At 36.0% G+C, this 26577-nt stretch overlaps 1 protein-coding gene across 6 annotated transcripts in view; it reads right to left on the minus strand.

Moving 5' to 3' along the window:
- The window catches only part of THADA (THADA armadillo repeat containing), a 312415-nt gene that overhangs the window by 211256 nt on the left and 74582 nt on the right, over positions 1–26577 (minus strand). For 5 of the 6 annotated variants that reach the window (XM_082851642.1, XM_082851643.1, XM_082851644.1 and 2 more), the window contains 4 exons: positions 21989–22121; positions 19426–19539; positions 14025–14147; positions 6867–6958 (listed from right to left, as the gene is read on the minus strand). In XM_082851642.1, coding sequence (XP_082707768.1) covers positions 6867–6958; positions 14025–14147; positions 19426–19539; positions 21989–22121 — 462 coding nt within the window. Of the gene's footprint in view, positions 1–6866; positions 6959–14024; positions 14148–19425; positions 19540–21988; positions 22122–26577 lie in introns of those variants that run through there. The other variant, XM_082851645.1, reaches the window with a different exon arrangement.

Below are 26577 nucleotides of genomic sequence, written 5' to 3' on the forward strand. Positions count from 1 at the left end.
TTTCCTAAGCTAGCTCACATGTTGGTCTTCTCTCTCAGTAAATGATAAAATCCTTGAAATCCAAGACCATGTCATAAACTACTTTTGTACATATTAGAGTGGCAAGGCACATAGTAAATATTCAATGAAAAAATTTTATTGATTGTATTTTATTAAAAGTTTGGTGTGTAACAAGAATAGTTCAAAATTCCTGGAATTTCTAAACTATCCATTACTAAAATCAATAGTTATAAGGTCCAAGTTCTGAATAGAGAAGAAATATTATCCAGGTTCTAAAGAAACTGCCCTCTGGTTTTAAACCTCTTTGACTCCATTTTCTCATTTGGAAAAGAGCTCTGTGGTATTTCTCTGCAGGTACTGAACGAGCAACAAATACTGCTTGTAAAACCCCTGATAAATGAAGACTTTATCTCATAGTCCTGGAAGAAATCCTGACGTCCTAAATTATGTAATCCTGGTATTACATTATATTAGTCTGGTTCATATAAAATGTAAGCTACAAAAATACCAAAGCTAAGAAAAAATATTTACTCATGCTTTTACTGAGATGCAGAAAGAGGATGCACACATTGCCAAAATTCCATAGAACATGCTCAAACTAAAGCAACAATGCCTTAGTTATTAAAGAAGGCAATGGCCTGAAGCAGTACTTAGGAACAAAGATTACTTCGTCCCCGCAAGAGTCAATATTTAAGAACACAACGACTAATTCCCACTTCAAGTTCATGAACATATTTCTTTTTAAGAGCTTCTTTTTGGTTAAAATTTTTATTTGTGGTTTTCCTACCTGTGATCCATGAACCTAAGAATGAACAAAAACTTGAAACATGAAACTCTCCAGTAGGCCAAAGTGTCAGAATAGACTTAATTCTGATTTTAAGAACTTCTCAACAAGGGTTACACAAGACTTGTACTTAACTTCTCAGTCTCCAAGAATACACATTTACCTACTCTGCCTAAAGAACCAGATTGAATGTTCTGTAAACAACTGTGGAAAATGCATGAATGATACCTCCAGACCGTATCAAAACACTGGGGCTCTTAGCTTAATTTCAAATTATTTGAATCCAAACTAGTATTATTGTTGCTAATAGAAACTCCATTTATAAATAATCAGCTAAAATTTTTAAATGTTCTAGTTGAGCTTACTGTGAGCTAAAAGTAACCATTAACTTTATTTCCAGCACTAGCTGTGTGACCTTGAGCACCTCAATATTCACATCTGCAAAATGAGAATGGGACTGGATGGCTTATGTCCTCTCAAATATAAAAACTAATATAATAATGGTTATTATTATAATAATTATTAAATATATGAATGAAAAATATAAGCAGAGATTTGGAAAAACATTAGGTTAAGCCTAAAAGCCATGATACAATAGATAAAGATTATCACAAAACCCCCAAATCCTCTCCCCATAGCACAGCACCAAACTATCATCAAATACCAGAGTTTTATAGAGGTAAATAAATGGCTTACTGGCCACACTGATATCCTACTGGGGGTAATGAAAAGGTCTTAAAATCAACTTGCCACATGGGAGATGTGAGAGTCCCGGCTCCACACTGAGACTTTGGTGAAGTGCCTCATTTCCCACAGTCTCAGGATGTAAAATCTAAAGCCACACTCTCAAAAATGACTCACTGCTCATAAGGGGCTGTGTGTGCCGGTGGATAAATCCGCATGTGCTCTGCAGATGTAGCTGGATTTGGGTTCTAGTTCTACCACTTTCTGGCTGTATGACCTCGGGCAAATAGCTCAATCTCACCAACCCTAGTTTATTCCTGTGTGAAATTAGAATGACTCTATCCACTCTGCAGGGCTGTGATGAAGGCTGAAATAGACACTTATAAAAGAATTTGGCACATGCCAAGCAAGAAAATAGGCGCTAAGGATATGCCGTCTCCCTTCACTTCTCCATTCCTTTTACACAAGTGGAATAGAGACTCTAGCGCCACAGGTAACTGCCATATTCTTCATTAGACTGTCAGTTTCCCTAGGGCCAAGAGTATGTCTGATTCATCTTTGGATCCCAGTGCCCAGCAGAGGGCCCAGAGTGAAAATGCAATATAAATGCTTGCTAAATGGAGAAGACGAGAACCCACTGGGTCTGAGGATGTTAAGGTTATCCTGGCCACAGTCAAAAGAAAATTCTGATCTTCAGTTTGGCCAAATAGGCACTTGCTACAAACTACTATGCAGTTCAAAGCAAATAAGCTATTCTGAATTCTAATAATTACATTCTCTAAAATTTAAAAACCTAGTTGCCCTACAGCTCACAATTTTAGTTTTGAGAATCCAATTCTTTCCTAAACAATGGAGTGGGTAACCACAAAAACTTGTGGAATCTCTTTTCCTAGAAAACATGAAGAACAGGAGAGAAGCCAATCTGTCTGGAAACTGCTTCAAAATCTGTCTCTAAGCAAGGGGCTAGACTAGACTAGATGTCCCTCAGAGGATCCTTCCAGACCTACACCACTAAGATGTTAAGGGAAATAACTAAAGCAATTCTCTGTTATTTATACCCAGGAAAATAAAACAAATACAATTTAACATCTCCTAACATAGTCATTATAAATAATTTTACTTAGACCTGGTGATCCTTTTACAAACATTTTCCTCTTAAACTGTATTGAATCATCCTAGGCTATTAATTTGAATATGAGCTCTCTCTAACAAGACAGAATTGAGATTGTACTTAACACTGAAAACAAGATTATTCTTTTGTTCCTCTTTTTCAACCTACCTGTTTCCATGTACCCCAAATCTACTCATCCCCAAAGCTTTACAAGAAACACAGTCCCCCCAAGTGCTCCACTCAACTCTCCCACTAGTGAATTTCTAATGCAGCCATTATTCAGACCACATTGTGTAGCTGATTACTGTATGTTGTCTTCTATTTGTATCTGCTTCACAACAGATGACAATTCTCGTTTCCCGAGCTGAAACGTAAGCTCCTTGAACAAGGTCCACCTTTTATATTTCTCATGGACTCCTCTACTGTGTCAATATTGAGTTCATGACAAATGCTTACGAATTCTTATTGGCTGACTGATTTAAAATGAAGAGAGAGCAAGAGCTATAGAACACTCTGTACTTTGGCAAAGTCTAAAATAAAGCTTTTCAGACTACTACATGTATATTGATATTTGTCCTTTACCTGGGAATAGAACAGTTGAAGGTTAATACACAAAGGGGCTAAAGGGAAAGACCTACAGTTAAAGATCACACTGGTTTAGCTCCTGCCCTGTAAGGAATGAGGAACTACCAAGGTGAGCCCACTCACAGTGCAGATGGAGGCTATTTTGGAATGCCCGGCACACTCCCCACATCACAGAGCTGAGTAGCTTCTGAGTCTATCAATACAAAGGATCAATTACTCATTCTGTCGGGCCAAGTCAGTCCGGGGGTAATAAATAGAAAGGAAAGGAGCTTTAGAAAATTTTAATGTAATACCATTATTTAAAACAAACAAGTGAAACATGTTTTCTCATTCTTCATAATCCAAAAGACACATCTAGAACAAGGCTAGTGAGCTCTAGAGTTCAATCATTTCAAGCATACTCTATATACTTATAAATGGGGATGCAGAACCTCTGCTCTTTTCTTTATACATGAAACGGGAACTTCTTGTCCCTACTACCAAGCAGGTACTGTTGTGTTCTAGGCACCGGGAACATAGCAGTTCACCAAACTCATAATTCTAGTAACAATTACGTAAAGCCTAGCTTAGTGTGTATATATATATATACATATATATATATATATATGTGTGTGTATATATATATATATATTTTTAATTAGCTTAGTATTTGATAGAAATAAAGAGGCTTCAAGGATAGTCCAAATCTCTTACCTTAGAGGAGAAAACCAAGGCCCAGACAGGTTAACTAATTTGTTTCAGTTGGTTATGGCAGGTCTATGGCAACAAAGCCAGGAGGAGAAACCAGATTTCTCATCTCTCATCTAGTAACAAAATTTGCTTATTCAGTAAGCAAGTATTTCTGGCCATTACATGCCAGACACCATGCTAGGCACCAGGTATACAAAAATAAGGATAAGATACTGACCCTGTACTCCAAAAGCACAGGGGAACTGTAAGACAATGAGATGAGTACAATAATAGAAGTGGTAACAGAGAAAAAGCAAACTACATCTCTAATTGCATAGGACTTCCAATATTTTAAAAGAAAATGAACTGTTACTAGTTTGTTTTATTCTCCCTATAGCCCTATGAGTACAGAACACAGATCTTATTATTCCTGGTCTATAGATGGAGAAATTGAAGTGCAAAGCGGGTAAGGAAGTCTATTAAGGTCATCTCCAGTGGTAGCAAAATGCTTAGAAACCAAGTCTGTTTACTCCAGGATAGACTTTCTTTCCACTCGATGGGAAAGGCAGATGTTCTTTTTCTGTCCAGTTCCCTTCTGATCAAGACCACACATTTGTAAGACTGTGAGCAGAACAATCTGTGGCTGTGAAAGTAGACTTCACTGGCCTATGAGGTCTCATTGGCTGAGTTTAGTTATTCAGTGGTTGAGTAACCAACCAACAAGACATCATTATTACTAGCATTCTTACAGTGCCCATGATACATATACAGAATAGAAGCAAAAGGTTCTGCCCACAGGGAGTTAATATTGTAGTGGACAGGTAAATAAACATTTCATCCAAAAGTGACATAATTAAACAAACTACAGCTAGAAGAATCATTACAAATAATGGCAAGTTTAAGACACTAAAGGTTTTGCAGAGCATATCTAGTGGGTCCTGCCGAGAAATATACTCTTTAAGGGTTAAACAAAGAACAGAAGCCTTGTATATATAATGACATATACCAACCTTCAGGTTATTGAAATAAAAACTCTTACCAAAAATGCTTATCACATTAAAAATAATTAACTTTTTAATACCTTCATTTCACTTTTCAGCTTTATTCAAAACAATTATATGAATATTCTATTTCCCTCTTTCTAAGAAAGTTATATATTTTGTAACCTTTCCTATTTAAGAGGAATGAATTTATAATGGACGTTCACATCAGCAAGCTGTGGCAAAGAGATTACAACGGTGTGGTTTCATTGTGCTATTCTTCCACCCTCCTTCAGATGCAACCTACATAAAATGAATCTGATCATTTTCTCCTGTATAAAGTAAAATTTGTATACACATCCAAGAATCACTCACTTCATAAAAAGTAAAAGGGAAAAAAAGCATTTCTTCATTTTCGAGTTCAGTTTTAAACATTAATTTCACTTGTTTGATAACCTCATATCATATTTTATTTATGCACTATTTATCATGGCCTTATAATATGACCAAACTGTTTTAAACCTTAGCACTTTATTGAATTATTAACAAAATAAGCAAAGCTAAAAAGAAACAAGTATTAGTGATTTCAAACTAGTGACAAGAAGAATTTATTTAGGAACCAGCTAAATAGTAAAAATTACAATCAACCTTTCAAAGGAATAATGTTATCATTATTAGAAATACAACTCAGCTAAAAAAAAAAACAACTCTCTAGTATTTCCTTAGTATACTCAAGGAATTCACACTTACAGCCAACTGCTTTCCATTTAAATATTTATTGAATTTTATAGGGTGATAAATAGCAATTTAAGTAACAATTCAGAACTACCAGTAGATTTCATTAGATTTACCAACGGTGCATCATAAAATTATTTCATGATATTTTCTCATTCCTAAGACTTAGTTCCATCATAAGAAAATATATTTTAATAAACAAGAGCTTAAAACCTGACTTAAAAGTGTGATCATCAACTTTTTTAGGCAGGAGAGGAATAGGGCCTGATTTATCTCTAGAGCATCAAGAGAAAGACCACTGGGCCAAATCAGATATAGTAAATGAAGTTAAGAAATGATTAAGCCTGCAGCGACAGTGACATCTAGTGTTAACAACGGCAAGCCACTAGACTAACACTAAACCCTCCTAAGTGCTAAAGAAACAGCTATTCAAAGCTTCTCTTCTTTAAAAACCAACAAACAGAACGTGTGCATTGTATCTAAAAATTACTCATAATCAAAATATTTCAGTAAGTTTTTTTCTCAGACATTAAAAAAAACCTTAAGAGGAAAATGTCTTAGAGAGTAAACATAACACCCAAGACCTAAAAGTAAAAAGCATTGTATATTCTGTGTGACTAACATCCGTAACTGCTCCCCTTGGTTAGAGGTTAATGTAAAAGTAATCTGGGACATGTCCCGATGAGTGTACTATAAACATTTAAACTTCCAGTTACTATAAAAGCAAAGATATTGCACAAGCTAGTACCTGATGACACATCAAGAAAAAGCAATATAGGGCATTTCAGGAATACATGAAGAAGATGTAAATCAAAAACAAAACAAAACAAAAAAACGAACTTTAGCTGTTGCATTGAGAAACAAGCTCTCCATTTCAGCCCTTGCTACTCTGATATATATATTTTTGCTGCTTTGAAAGGTCCACTTATTAAACAGTAGATATTTTTGCCCAAGGGATTAGAATTTGGCAGCATAGGTTAATTTACCATAGTATTTTTATAGTTTTATGCTCTAGATGAATCTATGAAAGTAAGCAAAATTCCAAAAATTATTTTTGGCCAGGACAATTTTTTTTTTTTTTCTTTGCCGTACACGGGCCTCTCACTGTGTGGCCTCTCCCATCGTGGAGCTCCGACGTGCAGGCCCTGTGGCCATGGCTCACGGGCCCAGCCGCTCCGCGGCATGTGGGATCTTCCTGGACCGGGGCACGAACTCGTGTCCCCTCCATCGGCAGGCGGACTCTCAACCACTGTGCCACAAGGGAAGCCACAGGACAATATTTTGTAAAAAAGTAAAGTTAGCATTAGATGAAGCTTACCTATTTTTTTTGGAAAGTTCATCCTTTCCCCTTTTAACTCCAAATATTCTTGTGATCAACGTACTGAAGAGAAGTGTGGATGAATTTCTCACCTAATGCAAAAATAAATACACAATAAAGGTTAAGAAATATTCATGGCATGAAACCAACATTTACAATGTTCAAACTAGACATTCAAAATCATTACCCGATTGCCTAGTGTGGGGCTAAAGAAGATGTGGTTTATGTCCATAAAAGTAGACAATTTTCAATAACTTTATAGTAATTACCTCAATGACTTCCTCTTAAACTGAGCTCTACCGTCCAACCACATGCACACAACACAGCTTTTTCCTATACTTCTAATATTACCACCAACTGTTTTCATTATCCCTTTGTACTTGTATCATTAAATAACACTTAAAAAGAAACAATAAATTCATTTTCCCACATCATTTCTGATGATGAATATCCCAAGAAAGAGCTCAGCTCTTTCCTTTTATTTTCTGTAATCATTTACCTATGAGAAAATACTTATCAGACCTAACTCAAAGGATCCACAGTATTAATATGGCCAAGAAAATATTTAATATCATATACAAAATGTTATTAACCACACAACTGCAGTAACCTAAGTAATTTTAACCCTAAGATTATCTGAGGCAACTGGTTCACAGAAATAAGAAAAAACTATAAACATGAATCATTTCTTCAAATGGTAATAATAAAGCAGATCTATTTCCAAACCAATGTGTCAAGACGCTTTCCTACATCATAAAAATGTCTTGAAAGCCATGGGATATTGGCCTTCCTCAATTACCTTGCCAAATCAGAGTAGAGATGTATAAATATATACTGACTTCCCTATAGTGTGTAAGGCCCTATGCCAACCCCATGGAGAATGTCCAGAAATAGAACACACACACTTACTGCTAACACAGAGCTTATATTCTAATTAGATAGGAGTCATATGGTGTGTTAAATAGCAATATAAGAAAAAAGGTAGTTAAAAGTAACAATGTAGGATTTAGAAGATAGCTTCCTGAAACTACTGCAGTAAGGATTACAACTCAAATGCCCATAAGGACAGTGAGTGACAGAGGCAGCAGAGGATTGGGTATAATGCAGTCACTATTCAGCTTCAGCTGAAGTTGCTGCCTTGAGGGGAATGTAAGCCCAGTGTTGCCAGACCTTCTGCTTTTTCAAGAGAAGCCAGAAACCCCAACTTTTATGTGAAATCTATTTTGAAAAGTTGGCAACAAATTAAAGGAAAAAAAAAACTATTGTGGAAGCCAAATAAAACACAGTTGTGGGCCAGATTTGACCTATCAGCCACCAGTTTGCAACCTCTCCTCCAGAAGCACATGACTGACTCAATTTATGTGTGGTAACTCTTGAAATGGACCACAGATACACTAGCACAATTCATACCATAATTGTAATAAAACGCTAAAATTGGACAAACTCACTTATGTCCATTCAACAGTTAACAAACATTAATGAAGTCCCTACTGTGTGCCTTGCCTAATATCCCCAAACCCATCACTGTCCTGTTACTCTATCAACATCGCCTCTGGCCTAGCTCAGGTCTTGATTATCTCTCACCTAGGCCATTGACTTGGTTCCCAAAGACTCCTTAGGTTCAAGATGACTTGGTAACGTCATCCAGGACCCTATCGTCTCTCAAGAATCATACAAAAATATAAGAAGAAAAGAAAAATCAAAACACAAACTCCATCTTGCCCTAAACCAAACTTTCTGGCAAAGACTGCCAGAAGCAGTAAACTTAAAACAGGAGTGTCTGGAAATGAAAGAGGATGCCTGCTGAGGCATACCTTATCAAAACTGTAGAGGACTGTTCTACAAAGTGAATGGGCACCCATCCGCCACCCCAACCAAGAAAGAAAACTCCCTTGTTTGATTTGATAGACCGAAGGCAGGAGACACATAATGTCTTTTAGTAATGTTAAGATGGATCAAACAGATTACCAGCTTGATCCATTCATCAAGTTCCCTCATTAGTAGCCAGTGATTATCATTACTTATTCCAGTAAGTATAGCAAATTAGTGATATTCTACCATTAATTAGTTACAATTTTCAGAAAAACTACCATTAAAAAAAAAAGCTTTCCTTCGTGAGCTATTTGGTCATTCTGTTATCAGTTAGTACAGAATTATTTCCATAAATTTACCAGTGTGCAGAATGAGTTCATGTCATAGTAACCTCCAAAGGTGACCAAATGATAAACTTTTAAGACATTTTAAAAAACTAATTTTCCTGTTATTGAGATATAATTCACATACCATAAAATTCACCATCTTAAAGGTACTATTCAGTGGTTTTTACTATGTTCACAAAGTAGGAAACTATCACCACTACCTAATTCCAGAATATTTTCATGACTCCAAAATGAAACCCTATACACATTAACAGTCATTTCCTATTCTCCCTCACTAGGCAAGTACTAATCTACTTTCTGTCTCTAGGGATTTGCCTATTCTGGATGTTTCATATTCATGAGATCACGTGACATGCAGCCTTTTACGTCTGGCTTCTTTCATTTGGCTTTCATTCTCAAGGTTCACCCATGCTGTAGCATGTATCAGTATGCCATTCCTTTTTATGGCTGAATAATATTCCACTGAATGGATATACCACATTAAAAAAATCTACTCATCATTTGATGAACACTGGGTTGTTTCCACTTTTTGGCTTTTATGGATAATGGTGCTATGAACACTCACATACAAGTTTTTGTGTGAACATGTTTTCACTTTTCTTGGGTATATACCAAGAAGTGAATCTGCTGGGTCACATGGTAACTCTATGTTAACCTTTAGAGAAACTGCCAAAGTGGCAGTACCATTTACATCCTTATCAGCACTGTACGAGAGTTCCATTTTCACCAGTTCTCCAAATCCTCCCCAATAATTGTTGTGGTCCACCTCTTAAATTATAGCTATCCCACTGGATATGAAATGGTTATCTCATTGTGGTTTTGATTTGTGTTTTCCTGATAATGAATGATGTTAAGCATCTTTTTGTTTGTTTGTTTGTTTGTTTTTGCGGTATGCGGGCCTCTCACTGTTGTGGCCTCTCCCGCTGTGGAGCACAGGCTCCAGACGCGCAGGCCCAGCGGCCATGGCCCACAGGCCCAGCCGCTCCGCGGCATGTGGGATCCTCCCGGACCAGGGCACGAACCCGCGTCCCCTGCATCGGCAGGCAGACTCCCAACCACTGCACCACCAGGGAAGCCCAATTATCACCTGTCACCACCTTTATTAATATTTCTCTATTCTGAGCCACTATCATCACTTGGCAGAACTATTACAATAGCTTCCTGATTGGTCTTCCGCCTTCCCTCCTGCCACCTCACAATCGAGCCTTCACTTTTCACTACATCAGTCAAAGCCCATCATCCCCCTACGGTGAAACTCTCTCATGTAGGGTTTTTCAACAGCAGTGGAAGCCAAGTGTCAAACCTCAGACACCAATGGTGACTGTGGCTCATCCAGCCATTTCCAGATTCAGATGAGATACTACATCACAGGGCATGGGATCTGGCTTCTCTAGCAGCTGCCCAAGGGTTGTGTCAACACCTGTGCAAGTTGTGTTAATGCCCCAAGGGGTGAACTTTGACCAATAAGAGAGAGAAGGTAGGACTGTTCCCAGGGCCAGTAGTTTCATATGGCCTGGCTAGAAGATACACCACATGACCAGACAAGCAGCTCAGTTTTCCTGCAAGTTAAACTACAACACCTGCTTGATAATGTCTCTTCTCTTTTCTTGCCTCACTTCCCTTTTTCCTTCATTCCTGCTGCTATAGGTTTGTACCATTCAATAAAACCTTATAGCCTGGGTGCCCAGGCTATACCTCCAGCTCTGTTTTCTAAGGACAGGGTCAAAACCCTACAAGGTAAGTAAGATACACCTTCGCCGTATTCCTATAATACCCCAAACTTTCCCCGATAATAGCACAGATTCTAGAATCACACAAATAATAGTTGTATGTCCTTGGACAAAGTTATTTCTCCTCTCTCCTCTCTTTATCTGTAAAATGGGGATTCTAATAACAGAATCTACCTAGCAGGATTGCTCTGAGCATGAACTGAGCTAATCAATGTAAATGATACCAAGCACATGGAAAATAGTCAATAAGACAGTCACTATTATGATTGTCTTACTTATCCTTGTATTTCTAGTGTTTAATATTGTCTGTAACCAGGAGGTATGCCTAATGTTTTATATATATTTACAACAGTACATTTCCCCTGGCTTTTAAAAATGCCTAATAGGTGGCAAAGACTGAGAGATTTGTGTGGTCTCAATACAAAGATTGAGGACTCTGTACAAACTATTAAATACACACATGAATGCTTCCTGGAAAATGTTCCTTTACTGCAAAATTAAAATTAAGCTTATTTTACTTTTTTTTCTCTAACTTACCAGGAAAAACAATTATGCCAAAAGTACAGATGGAGTCACCTTTAGGTACAAGATATATTCCTGAGAAGATGTGTACAAATCAGATTTCTGTAAATCAAACCATATTTCACACACAGTCAGGAAAAACCACTCTTTAAACAACTTCACACAGAATGCTATGGTAATTGTTTTGTAAAATGAAGACTTCTTCACATTCATTGAGTATGTTGACATGGTTCTGGCATAACTTAGATTAGGTTTTTATAACGAAGGAAACAAAACAATTGATATATTTAAGTCAGTATGGATCATTATAGCTGTGATGTTTATTTTCTCTGGTAAAGCAAACAAACTGAATAGAAACAAAAAAGATTCCTTTAAAACACGTGTTAAAAGGGAAGATTCCCCCCAAATAAAACTATACATAAGCACTTATATATATTTGTGCAGGCTTTTATAGATTATGTGTGCATATGAGTACTACACACACATAAAAGCCACATACAAAAAAGAGAAAGAAAACACATTCGAATGCTAAAGATTATTATATCTGTATGGTAGTTAAACCGGTGACTTTTCCTTTTATGCTTGTATTTTCAGACTTTCTGCAGTGTCCATGTGTTACTGTTTAAAAGGTCTCCAAAAAAGACTTTAAAAAAACAAGATCCATTCATTTCTGATACTTTCAGTTTTCCTAAAGTTGGAAAAGTCACCAGGTTTCACTCTCCAAAAGCCCTTTCATAGAGAACATTTCTCTGTTCATCTGGAATGAGTGGCTTAAAGAAAACAATACTGACATTTCTGGCAATCAGCTTTATGATCTCTACTCTTCCTGATGGTGAAGCCACATTCCTACCTACCTCTCCTGACGGTATACAGGTATGCTCCGTTTTCCTGTAAATGTAAAAGGTAAACACCGTGTCCTCAGGAGTAGTTAGGCAATGCTCCTAGACAGAATTTCAGACATTTATCTTTCTTACAGGAAGATGTACGATTTTCCAGGCAACAGTTGGCAATCTTGAGGATTCCTCTTTACGTTGGGAGTCTGTGCCTTGGGCTCCACTGCAATATACTGACTGTCAATTAGAGGCTCATCAGAGAGTTATGAATTGGTTTGTGCAGCTCACTAATTGGAAAGCCTGCCTTTCTAGTAAATTCTCCATTCTGCAGGTAATATATTAAGGTCTAGCTTCTTTTCTCCTCTCCCTTTGCCAGTCTTTCTTTTTTTTAACGCTACAGTCAAGTGCCTACAAACCATAGGTTAGTCTCCTTTATTCTAGAAGGCACAATGATGTAGAAAAAACAATAAAATCATGGTGTTTCTCCCAGGAATTATTAAAAAAAAGTGAAAGTTTACTTTCTTTAATCTGAAAACTGTACTGGGTATTGCCCACAATCTTGGAGTTCTGAATCAAGAAGTTTCTGGACAGTAATCATATTGCAAAAAACAAAAGAAAACAAAAAAAGTGACTCAGCATTTAACCTCCCCCATTTTCATGTTTTGCATCTGTTTTTTTCACCTTTTCATATGTATATTTCCAGCATTCCCTCAACACACTGATACCCAGAGCCCACAACAGACACATTCAGATACTCAGAGTCATTCTGCTTCCAGCTCAACATCAAGTGCAATCAAAACATCAAATGAGATACCACTTCACACCTGTTAAGATGGCTGTTACCAAAAAAATAGAAAATAACAAGTGCCGGCGAGGATGTGAAGAAAATGGAACTCTAATGGGAGTATAAAATGTTGCTGCCACTGTGGAACACAGTTTGACAGTTCCTCAAAAAATTAAATACAGAATTACTATATGATATACACAAATGAATTGAAAGCAGGAACTCAAACAGATACTTGTACACCAATGTTCACTGCAGCATTATTCACCCTAAACAAAAAGAAACAGCTTAAGTGTCCATCAACAGATGAAAGAATCAACAAAATGTCATATACCCATACGATGGAATTTCATTCAGCCTTAAAAAGGAATGAAATTATGATACATGCTACAACATGGATGAACCCTGAAAACACTATGCTAAATGAAACAATCCAGACATGAAAGGACAAATATATGATTCCACTTACATGAGGTACCTAGAATAGGCAAATTCATAGCGACAAAAAGAAGAGAGGTTACCAGGGACTGGGGGAAGTGGGATGTGGAGAGTTACTATTTAATGAGTACAGTTTCTGTTTGGGAAGATGAAGAAGTTCTGAAAATGGAGAGTGGTGATGACTGCACAACACTGTGAATGTTTTTAGTGCCACTGAATTGTATACTTAAAAATAGTTTAAATGGTCAGTTTTTAAATAAAGATAATTGACAGTTTAAACAAAAATAATAACAATGTAGTGTGGGTTTACAATATACAAAAAAGTAAAATGTATAATAAAAGCACAAAGATTGGGAGGAGAGAAATGGGAGTACATATTGCTAGGTTCTTATACTTTAAGATGGTAAAATATTACTTGAGGGCAGACTGTGATGTTAAAGATATATACTATAAACTCTAAAGCAAATACTAAAATAAGAAAACAAAGAGTTATGGCTAATAAGCCAACAAAGGAGACAGAATGTAACCATAAAATACCAAGGGTCAAAATGTAGCTTGATCCAAGGATTTATTGGAGTAACTCCTTAATAAAATGCAGTACATATTTTGTATCATCCAGTGAAAGGTTAGTTTATTAAAACCTACTCAGAGGTATAATTAAGTCAATGAAAATAAATAGCAAATGCACTTACTGCCCAGACTGGTGATGTAAAGCCCAGAATTGCAGCCTTAGCTCCATCAGCAATGTAAGGGATAATAATTTCTCCCAGACGTGTATCTCTGAACAAGGCTCTAAGGATATTTAAAGCATGAACCTAGAATAAAAAGTTCAAAATCAGTTGTAGGTTGAAGACTGTGGTAATTCCAAATCTGTACATATCCAGTAGCATAGCCTCCAAACAAAAAAATTACCAAATTACAAGAAGAAATGGATAATTCACAAATAAAATAGATTTTAATAAAACATGTCTAATGATTGATAAATCAATTTTCTTAAGTTAGCAAGATTTGAACAATGCAATACAAAAGTTTGATCCAATGGACCTATGTAGAATCCCGCACCTAGCAAATAGAGACAATACATTCTTTTCAAGCACACATGAAACATTTATTTTTTAAAATGACCTCAAACCTAGCCACAAAGCCTCAACAAACACCAAAAAATTAATTTCTTACAGATTATGCTCTGATCACAGTGGAGTTAAGTTAGGAATCAGTTTCTTTACATACTTTTTAAAACTGACACATTTTAAAACACTGGTCAAAGAAAAAAATTTTTAATATTTAGAGCTGAACAATAACGAACATGCTACACACTGACACTTGTGCGATGCATTTAAGTGGAACATAAAAGAAATGTACACCTTAAATGGCATCTATTTAAAAAAAGGCAAACCATTATATACAGAATGGATAAAAACAAGGTCCTACTGTATAGCACAGGGGACTATATTCAATATTCTGTGATAAATCATAATAGAAAAGAAGATAAAAAAGAATGCATATATATGTATAACTGAATCACTGCTATAGAGCAGAAATTAACACAACACTGTAAATCAACTATACTTTAATAAAAAAATGAATTGGAAAAAACGTCCAATTAAGATGACAGAAAAAGAACAATAAACTCAAAAGAGAGAAAGAAAATTTAAAAGAGTAGAAAATTTTAAAACGTCAATGACATAACTATGAGCATTAACAAAACCGAAAGGTGATTCTTTGAAATAGAAACAAACCTCTGATGAGACTAACCAAGAAGAGAAGAAAATAAGCAATATCATGAATACCAAAGAGGACATGACTAAAGGTACATCAGAGAATAAAACAAAAATATTTCTACCCTAGTCAATTAGAAAAATTAAGGCAAAATGAACAATTTCCTAGAAAACAGAACTAATCAAAACAAATTCAAGGAGAAATGGAAAAGCTATACAGATATTACCGTTATATAAAGAAAATCAATAGTTAAAAATCCTACTCATAGACCAAAAAGAAAGCAAGACACCAAACCCACCAAAATAACACACACACACACACGTACACACACACAAACACATACACACACACAAAGACCCACATGACTTTATGGACGAATTCTACCAAATATTCAAAGAATATATAATCCCAATCTCATTTAAACTGTTAAGAGAAGATGCCCAAGTTTATTTTATCAGTCCAGTACCACCTGGCTATCAAAATAAGGTAGGGACAACTACTTTGAGAAATGGTAGTATCTATTAAAGCTCAACATACACATACTCAATAACAACTCCTAAGTATCTACTCAAAAGAAATGTACATATTTGTTCACCATTAGGCGTGTCAAAGAATGTTCTTAAAAGTACTGTTCTTAATAAATAACGCCAAATTTAAAACCACCCAAATTTTCATCGACAGAAGAATGGATAAATAAATTGTATACTATTACATAGCAATGAAAATGAATAATTCACAACATGGATGGATATCGTAAACTTAATGTTCATCGAAAGAAATCATATCAAAAGAGTATATAATGTATGGTTACATTCATATAAAATTTAAAAAAAAAACAGGTAAAGCTATGGTGTTAAAACTAAGCTAGTGGTTACATTTGGGGAAAAGGTACTGATTAGAAAGGAGTATGAATGGGCTTTCAGGTGCTAAAATGTTCTGTTTCTTGCTGGTTATAGAAATGTGCTCACTTTGTGGAGGCAAACATATTATTTGTACACATCTTTGTATGTTTGTTATAATTCAATAAAAAAATTTTAAAAATGAGGACAGGTACAGCATGAAAAAGGAAAACCACAGGTTAATCTCACTTATGAATCCAGTGAAAATATGTGAAAAAATTTTTTTTTTCAAATTTTTAGGTGAATCTAGCAATGTGTAAAAAAATCTATCATTTCAAAGTTGGGAGTTCATTCTCTGTAGGCAAAGATCCTATTACATTAAAAAGTCAATATAATTCATGATGTCTGCAAATTCTAGAACAAAACATTTATCTCAAAAATGCTTGAAAGCATTCAATAAAATTTGGTTTTCTTGATAAGAGACACGTTAAAACCTACAGCAAATATCAGATACAACATAAGGATGTCTGCTATCTCTATTTCTATACAAAACTGTACTACAAGTGCCAGCCAGAAGAACAAGAAAATTTTTTTAAAGAATTAGAAGAGGGCTTCCCTGGTGGCGCAGTGGTTGAGAGTCCGCCTGCCGATGCAGTGGACGCAGGTTCGTGTCCCAGTCCAGGAAGATACCACATGCTGCGGAGCGGCTGGGCCCGTGAGCCATGGCCGCTGAGCCTGCGCGTCTGGAGCCTGTGCTCCGGAACGGGAGAGGCCACAACAGCGAGAGGCCCACGTACCGCAAAAAAAAAAAAAAAAAAAAAAAAAAAAAATTAGAAGAGTAAAGCAAATTTAGCATTACTAAGGATATGATTACCTATAAAGAAAATTCAAAGAATTTACAGACAAGTCATCAGTTGAATTACAGCAATTTGGGTAGGTTGCTGAACATTTCACAAAAGATGTGTAAGACTTTTAAGGAAAATTATTTTTAAATGTAATGAAAAACATTAAGGAAGATCTGAATAAGTGGAAAAATAAAGCCATGTACATGGACTGAAAGATTCAGTATCAAAAAAAGAAGTCATTTTCCCCAAATAAATCAATGAATTTAAATTCCAACCAAAATTTAAAAAGGGCTTTCTGGTTGAACTTAACAAGCTGATTCTAAAACTTATATGGAAGAGCAATGGGACAAATATTGCCAAGGTAATTCTGAAGGGAAAAAAAAGGAGACTCACCCTACCAGTATCAAAACTTATTTAAAAAAATACAGTAATTAAAATAGTGATTTGGGCCCAGGGACAGACTAATAGAATAGAGCACAGAAACAGACATGCGTATCGACAGAAACAGTACATGAGAAGTGGCGTTAGTACGACAGCACAAGAGGAAAGGATGTATTATATAAAGAAAATATAAAGTATCTTTCTGACCCTGGGGTATGGAAGGCTTTCTTAAATGAGATCCAAATGCACAAACCATAAAAGAAAAGGCTGACATATTCCATTTTATTAAAATTTGAAACTTCCAGGCAATAACAGAATAATAAGCAAAGTGAAAAGAAGTGATAGACTAGGAGAAGATATGTGTAATTCAAAGAACCAAAAAGGAAAAAAATATCAGGAAAATAATTTTAAAACAACAAAAAACCCAACTCCTGCAAAACAAAGACAAATAACCAAATTAAAGCCAAAGTCTTTAAATAGGCAATTCACAGAAGTTATACTAAAGCCTAATAAATACATGGAAAGATGTTAAAGCTAGCCAGTTATCAGAGAAATGCAAAATAAAACTGGGAAACACAAATTTCACACCAGGCAGAAAGGAAAACATTTGTATACAATGAAACTCTGCTTAGAAATTAAAATGAACTTGGAGCTCACTAATTTTAAAAAATGTTGACTGAAAAAAAGCCAAATTATAAAACAATGTGTAGATAACACAATTCATGTAAAAAAAAAAAAAAAAAAGCTCTTAAAAGAATGAAAAAAATGCACGAAATGATTTGGTTTAATGATTACAGATGAGGATGAGGAGGACCAAAGGTAAACAGAATATGGAGGAATCCACAGTGTATGCAACTGTATCTTTAACGTTTTACTTCTTTTTTTTTTTGCAGTATGCGGGCCTCTCACTGCTGTGGCCTCTCCTTTGCGGAGCACAGGCTCCAGACGCGCAGGCTCAATGGCCACGGCTCACGGGCCCAGCCGCTCCATGGCATGTGGGATCTTCCGGGACCGGGGCACGAACCCGTGTCCCCTGCATCGACAGGTGGACTCTCAACCACTGCGCCACCAGGGAAGCCCACGTTTTACTTCTTAAACTTAGAACTGATTTCATGGATGTTGATTATTCACTGTACATTTTTATGTGCTGAAATATTTCACAGATAATAAAAAAATAATACAGAAGTAAACCATGGGAGGGGAGAAGGAAAGCAAGTCATCATCCAACACCTAGAAGAACTGGTCAGAGATAAAATATTAAACTTTCACCAATTTAATAAAAATGGTCACTAGTGGTAATTAATGACCTTGAAGCAGAGTAAGGTAATAATTTAAAGTACTCTTTAAAACCAAATTTCACTATTTTTAAGTGTTCTTATTAAACAATGTTATTTTTTAAAGTGATAGTCTAAGAAAATGGAGCCAATTATATTTTTCACACTTTTTGGGGGAAAATAAAATGATCATTTCTGAAAGGTGATCAGTAACTTTTTATTTAAAATTTTTAAAGAAATTTCACATCGTATAGTCACAGGCCACTATGTGACATGTGTTAATAAATCCTATCCTTTCCCACCGGTCCACATTCTGGCCCATGGGCTTCCCTTTAATACCTCCCACAGGCTCTGACATAAAACCATATGTACTTGACTGTAAACTTCAGCTCTCAGTCTGTTCTCTGACCTAGCATGGGCCTCCCACAGGTGGGTAGGAACATCCTACTATGAAGCATTTGCTGAGAAAGCCTAGACAAGAAGTATCTGACAGGTATGCACTACCATGGAGTGGAGTGGAGTGAAGCTGTGAGGAACACTTAACCCAAATTCATACACACACATAAGTACATACTTAACTCAACGTTAGCAGTGACATAAAAAGGAGTATTAGCTAAAATTAAAATATGAATATACCCAAAGCCAGACACTACATTTTAGGGAAAGATCCAACTGCCCAATCATAAAATATACATCGACTCAAAGAAGCACACATGAAATTTGAAGGTGATAGCACATTCATTTTTAAATTTTTAGATACAGTTGTAACATTACAAAATATCTTGTCTAAATTGAATGTTTTCACCACAGTTTAAAAACAGATCATCTTGGTCAATCTATAACAACTAAAGCAATGGTTTATTTTGTGGACTGGAAAAACCAAACCAAAACAAAACCCCTCTGAATAAGCTTCAAATGTCTGTCTTATCCTCGAGTTCTGTACCTTCAGCAGATTTTTTTTTTTTTTCTTTTTAAGTACAGCAAAGATTTAAAACCACCGCCTTCCTAGCAGGGTTTGTATTTTTCCATTATTACCTTAGGGACTGTGCTCTGTGAGTCATCTGTAGGTCCAGCCAAAGAGATTAACTCTTTCATAGTTATTTTCAACAAATCCATTTTGCCTTTCTTAGGTTCAGATGCCAACAATGCCTATGGAAAAACAAGACAGAAATTATCAGGACTATTATTTTATATACACCTGTTTGCTACTTCCCAGAATTGATTCCCCAATGCAAAATCCCCTTTATAAAAACATGTGGTGTTAAGCAAGTTAATTAAGCCACGTGGCCTCGGGCAAGCAGCTTAACCTCTCCATCCCTCAGATTCTTCATCTGTAAAATTAGGTGGTGATATCACACCATCTCTAAGGTCACCTCCAGTTTGCTTATTAATTATGTAATTCTAAGAGGTTGAAAATGGCTCTTGTTGACATCTCTTCTAAGACCATAACTGGGTAGCAGGTCTCAGACACAATAAGCACGTCAGTTTTAATAACAAATTTATCCAACAAGAAACTTCTCTTCACTTGAAAAACAAAAAACCTCTGGATTAAATTTCTTGTAAGGATTTGGAAACTCCCTGGAGATTGATCAGTTATTTAATTCTTCACAAGAGTCTACCTGGAGGACTATCAAACTGTAGCACTGGAAACTCCATGGGACAAAAGGAAATACTACAAACTTCAAAGTGGGTCCTATATTTGAATATTCAAGAGGTGCTTATTTATTTTGTGTCTAACATTTTGCCAATATTCAATAAACATAAAAATAGGAATATCAAACCACTTGAAGCAATAGAAAGGAATGAAGTAGTGATACATGTTACAACATGGATGAGCCTTGAAACATGATGCTAAGTGAAAGAGGACACAAAGACAACATATTATATGATTCCATTTATACAGAGACAGAAAATAGATTAGCAGCTGTGTAGGACTGGGAGTAATGGGGAGTTTTTCTCCATAGCTAACACCAAGCAGAGGTTTCCACCAGAACAAGAACATTACTTTATTGGTAAGTTATGCTAGGAAAAATGGGGCCTCTCTGAGCAGATTTTTCTGATAATTTAGATTTTATTCAACTAAAATAAATAAGAAATCTATATATGATTACTAATGTGTCTCCTGGGAACGATAGTTCTTTTTCCCCAAGAGCTGTGCATAGTTATTACATTCTTCCCAAGGCTGGGCTAAGAAGGTGCAGTTCTGACCCCTCTATCACTATAACCAATATGTAGTACCAGTTGGGAACCAGAGATGGAGGCACACAGCACAAAGATGCAACCAAACCTTGCTGTTGCATTAACACATGTCCTCAGACAGACATATGAGGCAAAAACACACTAGGTCAGAATGAATCAGAGGCAGGAGAATGACCCACACTGGTCCAGAACGGGTCAGATCAGAGAGGAGTCGATTTCTGAAGGTCACCAAAATCTACCCAGCAGAACCACCTCGGTGATCTCTATGCCAAATCAACCTCCACGACTGGTGCCCGTTGTCATAAAAATCATGACTCTGCGAATTTGAGGGGGGCATAAGAAAGGGAAGGAAAACATGTTGGGGCACTAAAAAACAGACTTCATTTCACTTATTTTCATTGCTTTTTTTATATCACCCCATTCCTAGATTTTATCTTCCTGAATATTAAACAAAGATCATTCAGGTCGGGTCTGATTTAGTATCGTGAAGACTTGGTTTTTATTCTTTGGATTCATAATGGTGACAGCCTCTTAATTTCAACACTGTGGAAATAAAATATTTTCTGATCAAGTAGCAATATCTGAGTATGCTGATATGAAGCAATCTTTAAGGTATAACATTAAGTGAAAAAAAGCAAGAGACAAAACAGTCTCTTGTGTGGAGTATGCTTTCATCTGTGTTAATAAAGAAAACGCACACACACACACACACACACACACACACACACACACAGCAGGGTGCCTGGGCTCAATTCTTAGTGCTGCTCTTACTATCCTTGTGGCCATTAGCAAATCACTTACCTAACTTTTCTAAGGCCCAGTTTCTTCATCCACAATATACGGATGATAATAGGACCTACCTCATTGGATTAAATGAGATAACATATGTGAAATAACCACTTATAAAAGTTAGCTACTATTAGGATTAGGATTATTTTATGCATGGATATTTTATAGAAGGATTCAAAAGAAATTGTTAACGCTGGTTGCCTACAGTCTTAAGGGTCTTTGACATGAAAGGAAGAATATTTTTTCTAATTGAGAAAAAAAATAAAGGGCAGCATGCGCACTTCCTGGAAGTGAGCAATGAATGCACCACAGCGATGTCTTCCTACTTCACACACAGGCGGAAATCTCTACCACCCTCTGTTCATATTACAAGACTGACCTCTTAGAGGGTTTGTTCCAAGAAGAGATCTGTCACAGGAACACACTGTCCACAGATTAAAACAAAATCACAAATGCTATAGTACTTGTGAAATGTACTATAGAGAAGACAGAAATGTCCCTTATGCAATATGCTCACTCATATGTCAGGGGGGTTAGAATACACTATTATCAAAAGACCAAAAACAAACAAACAAAGCCCCCAGCTATGATCCTGTAGATAAGTATCTACCTGTATGTAGAAAGGAATTCCAGCGCTGCGTCTTGTAGCACAGAGTTTAGATGAAGGATCACTGCATCTAATTTCCTCTAAAACATTCCATAACCACTCTTCCGGTAGCTTCTGCAGACTCAGATCAGGGCACCTAAAAGGCATATATAAAGCAAACATTTGGCATTATCAGGTACCAAAAAGTAAAAGCATAAACTATCGATATACATTAACACTGTTAGGAAAGAATAAACATCCTTACGTTCAGAGGGAGGGAAACTAAAAAATGTCTCACTTTCCACTTTTCACCTACTTTCTTCTTTATGATGGGTCTTAGCATTTGTAGCTATTATAGATTCCATTTCTTACAAAAGCATGAAGAGCATGTGTCTTGTGTGCAAATGAGCTTTAATACCTAGGCCTGCACCCACGCCCAAAATGTTCTGAAGGTTAATCAAACTCTCACCAATGTTCTATATTGCAAAATTCAAGATTTCCAACAAGCAGAACATAACCTTATAGTTTACTGTAGTTTATATTCTACAGTTACAGAGATTATACATATTCATATACACATTTTTGAAAGTGTATTTTAGTAATCATTTTAGCTTTCTCAAGTGTGGCCTAGCACAAATAAAATTTTCATCCACATCCTATGGAGAATTCATAAAGCAAGTTATTTGGAAAGAACCTTAAACATTTTAAAGTTATTTGGACATTACTGTTAGTAAGATTCTGCTGTACTATGTTAACTTATTCTAGAGTGCTTAAAAACATGTGACTTTTAAAAAAATTTTCATCTTATGCCCTAATATACAGTTATATAACATTATCCTAAGAAATAGCATATTTAATGTTAGACAGGCACAATTATTTTAGAAGGATCATAATTGGATTTAACTAAAATTAATACGAAAATAAAGAGGTAAAGTCCAAAGGAAAAATACTCTCTTTTTTAAATTGAAGAAGACAGTCTTCAGCAAGATAACTGATTTCTAATTTGTAGAGAGAATTAGAGCTCTTAAAAACATGTGGGTTTTTTGGTTTTTTTTTAATTGAAGTATCATTGATTTACAATGTTGTGTTAGTTTCTGGTGGGGACTTTTTTTTCTTTATTTTAGTTTGGTGTTAAGATAGACAACTTCAGTTTCTGACTAATATTCCAAATAGCAACTCAAATTTAGTTGTTTATGTCTTATATAGAACAAAATATACATAAATAATACTACTTTGAAGGAGGCATTTTTTAAAGTTTGACATGGGCCTGAAAAACATTATTTCAGCCACAAATGTTACAGCCAAATCTCCCTACTCCCAGCAGGCCCTGTGATTTTAAAGGTTTTCTTTTAGCCTGGCTTAAAGTCTATCACCTTGTTCCTGCTTCTTCCCCCTCAGCTCCCTCAGCCATAAAAACCAGCCATCAACAGACTGAACCACAAAATTAAGAGATTCAAAGGCAGAACAACCAAATGCAAAGTGTGAACCTTGTTTAGATTCCAACTTGAAAAAAACAAATGTAAAAAAAGATACTTTGAAATAATACAGATAGTTATGTATACATTAGATATTATATGACACCAAGGAATTATTTATAGGATGTGCCAATGGCATTGGGGACATGGAAGAAAGTATTTTTTAGAGAGGCACACTGAGGTGCATAGGAGTAAAAATAACATTTCAGGGATGTACTTTGTAACACTTCAGCAAAGGACAATGAAAGGGATAGATGAAGCAAGTGTGGCAAGGCAACTGCTTGCCTTGCCAAGCAGTTGGCAAGGTGGTTCATTACATCATTCTCTCTCTCTCTCTCTCTCTATATATATATATATACACACATACACATACACATATATATACCACACACACATACACATATACATGTGTGTGTGTATATATGTTTGAAATTTTAATACGCTTTATATGTTTGTAATTTATGTTTGAAAATTTTAATAATAAAAAATCCATTTCTATGTTTGAATTTTTTATAATAAAAATAATCCTCCCACACTTACGTTACTTACATTACTGAAGTTATTTCCCAATCACTGGGTTTGTATCTTTTAAAAATTATGATAAATGCATCTGTTTCATAGAATAATTTCTCTAGTTTACTACTAATATTGCCAATGTGGTATAATCCTCACACAGTTGCCCAGTCAAAAGCTGAAATCTAAATCCCTAGGAGTTGTTATTTAAGTGCTAATGATACAGTTATGGATTACTGCTTTTTTTGCTCATTTTTCATGGTCTTTTAAGTACATTTGGGTTAATTTACACCACAATGGGTGAGCAGAGAAAAAAAAAAAAGAGAATTAAAGCAAAGCCACTTTTCTGTGATCTAACCATGCAAGAAAAAGCTGGAGTCACAGAGGTGAAAAAAGAAGACTACTTGATCTAAGGTTATCTGTGGATTTCATTTACTTATATTTTCTTCCCCACCACAGGACCACTGGCAGTGAAGGACTGGCTTACAGATAATGCTTCAGATGAAGGTTAAGTATTCCTGTAGGAATTCACTATGTAAGAAAAACGAAAGGAGAAAAGGAACTGCAGGAGATGGGGATACTCAATGAAATACTAGGACAACAAATACTAGTTCAGTAATGCTCCTCCTCCTCAACGCCGTTCCCAGGCCTCCCTGAGCTGGCACACAGAGGTTCTAGCAAAATCAGCCAATCTGAGAAGGCAGGCAGGTTTGGGATCAGAGTGGGCCACCTCGCCAGGCATCACCCTTCCTTGCCTGAACTTACAATGGCTCTTGACTATTAAGAAATCTTGAGCTAACTCATTTTCCATCTTGATCAAATCTTCCAGTTGGAAAGGTCCCCTATGTCCTGGCTCCAGCCCTCCTACTTGAATCTAACCTTAAAAATTCTTCCAAATTCCTATGCAGAACTTCTGTTCTAGTAAGGTTGTTCACTTTGCAAATTGCAGTTCTTTGTTGATCTGGAATAAACCCATTTTTGCTGGAGAAATAACTGGCAGTCTATTTGGTTTAAGTCAACAGCTGATACCGGAGATCTGCTGGGTTCTAGCTCTAGAAGCAGAAGTAATGGCCAGGAAGTCAGTTCCTGTGGGGTAACTTGCCTACCTCCTAGGAAACAGGGAATTTCAGTGGCTCCCTCTCCCATGAAAGGTTGTAAAGGCTACTGCTTGGGGCTAAAGCAGTAGGAAAAGCCATGGGTCCAAGGGAGACTCTTATCAACCAGGCTGATTACTAACTAGGTGACCAGATCTGTGATATCCCCAGTATCACTGTGGATGGAAGATCCAAAATGCCACTATTTAATCTAGTTCCTCTGCTAGAAAGGAATGAGCCTAGAGAGAGAGAAATAAATAAAACAAACTAACTAAAAAGCCTCCCAATCATACCCAACAAACCAAAATTCAAAACAGAAATAAGGTTTTTATTAAAAAAGACATCTAAAAAAATCAGTAATTAGAACATAAATTCACTCTACATGAAGCTTAATTTTATGGAGCAGTCTGACAAAAACATTAAAATAACTGCTTAGATACTCAAGAGCTAAATGAAGGAATAACTTTCACACTATTTTTAATCTAGCAAAAAGAGATGGCGGGGAGAGAAATTAAATAATTTACCCAAGGTTATATACAACTAACAAGTGACAGAGAGAGAATAAAAATGTAGATTGATACCAAAGCTCTTGCTATTAATAAATTAAAGGCATTATTTCAAGGTGGCTGTCCTAAATGCTCAGATATACATTTGGTTTGATCTGGTTCATGATAGAGGTATTATCAACTCTCTTACTATTTGCTTCAGTAGGTTTCATTCAGTCATTTGGAAAAAAGATCTATTAAGTACCTAGTAGTTGCTTGGCACTATGCTGTGCCCTAGGAAAGAAGCAGTAGAATAAAAATTCCAAATTACACACAATTCAGGAAGCAGGTTCCTATGGATCTAGAATGCATTACCAGAGTATATTGTTTTTAAGGACTGCCTTCCTAATCACGTTTTAGTCAGGTTACCGTTCAAATTGATTTCAGTCCCTGAATATCCACCATCAGAGTAGGGGTTAAAATAGTTTTGAAACAAACTGTGATATGGATAGAAAGCTAGCTGGAGAATCAAAGTATCCTACAGAAAATCCACTCAGCAGACAACCTACTTGTGACTGACTTGAGGTAAACTGTGTCACACTCAACTCCCTTAGATGACTGGGGACATTTATTACTGTTAATAAACTGTTTTCTTACATTAACTGAATGACTCATCGCTGGCCTAAAGAAATTACGTCACCTTCAAACACAAAGCAACTAATTTCACATTTTAAATGTGAAATACATTTAAAGCCGATATATGAAGCAAAATTCCCAGAAAATTATCAAAACTCAATTGCCAGGAAATTAATTATGTGTAACCTCAACTGAGTAAAGGTTAAGCCTCTACCAATATCTTCATTTCCCAAATAATAATTTACTTACCAAGCTGTTATCACTAAGGGTTTTTTGTTTGTTTGTTTTAGCACAAGAAGGAAGTAAATTCTTTCCCTTTCCCCTAAACACACTTTTACTTTGTTAGGTTTAAAAGCAAGTCCAAATGAAAATTCATTCAAATAAATAAGTGCTATCGGGTACAGAAAAGT

Source organism: Leucopleurus acutus (assembly GCF_964270905.1).
Source record: "Leucopleurus acutus genome assembly, chromosome: 12".
Taxonomy (NCBI): Eukaryota; Metazoa; Chordata; class Mammalia; order Artiodactyla; family Delphinidae; genus Leucopleurus; species Leucopleurus acutus.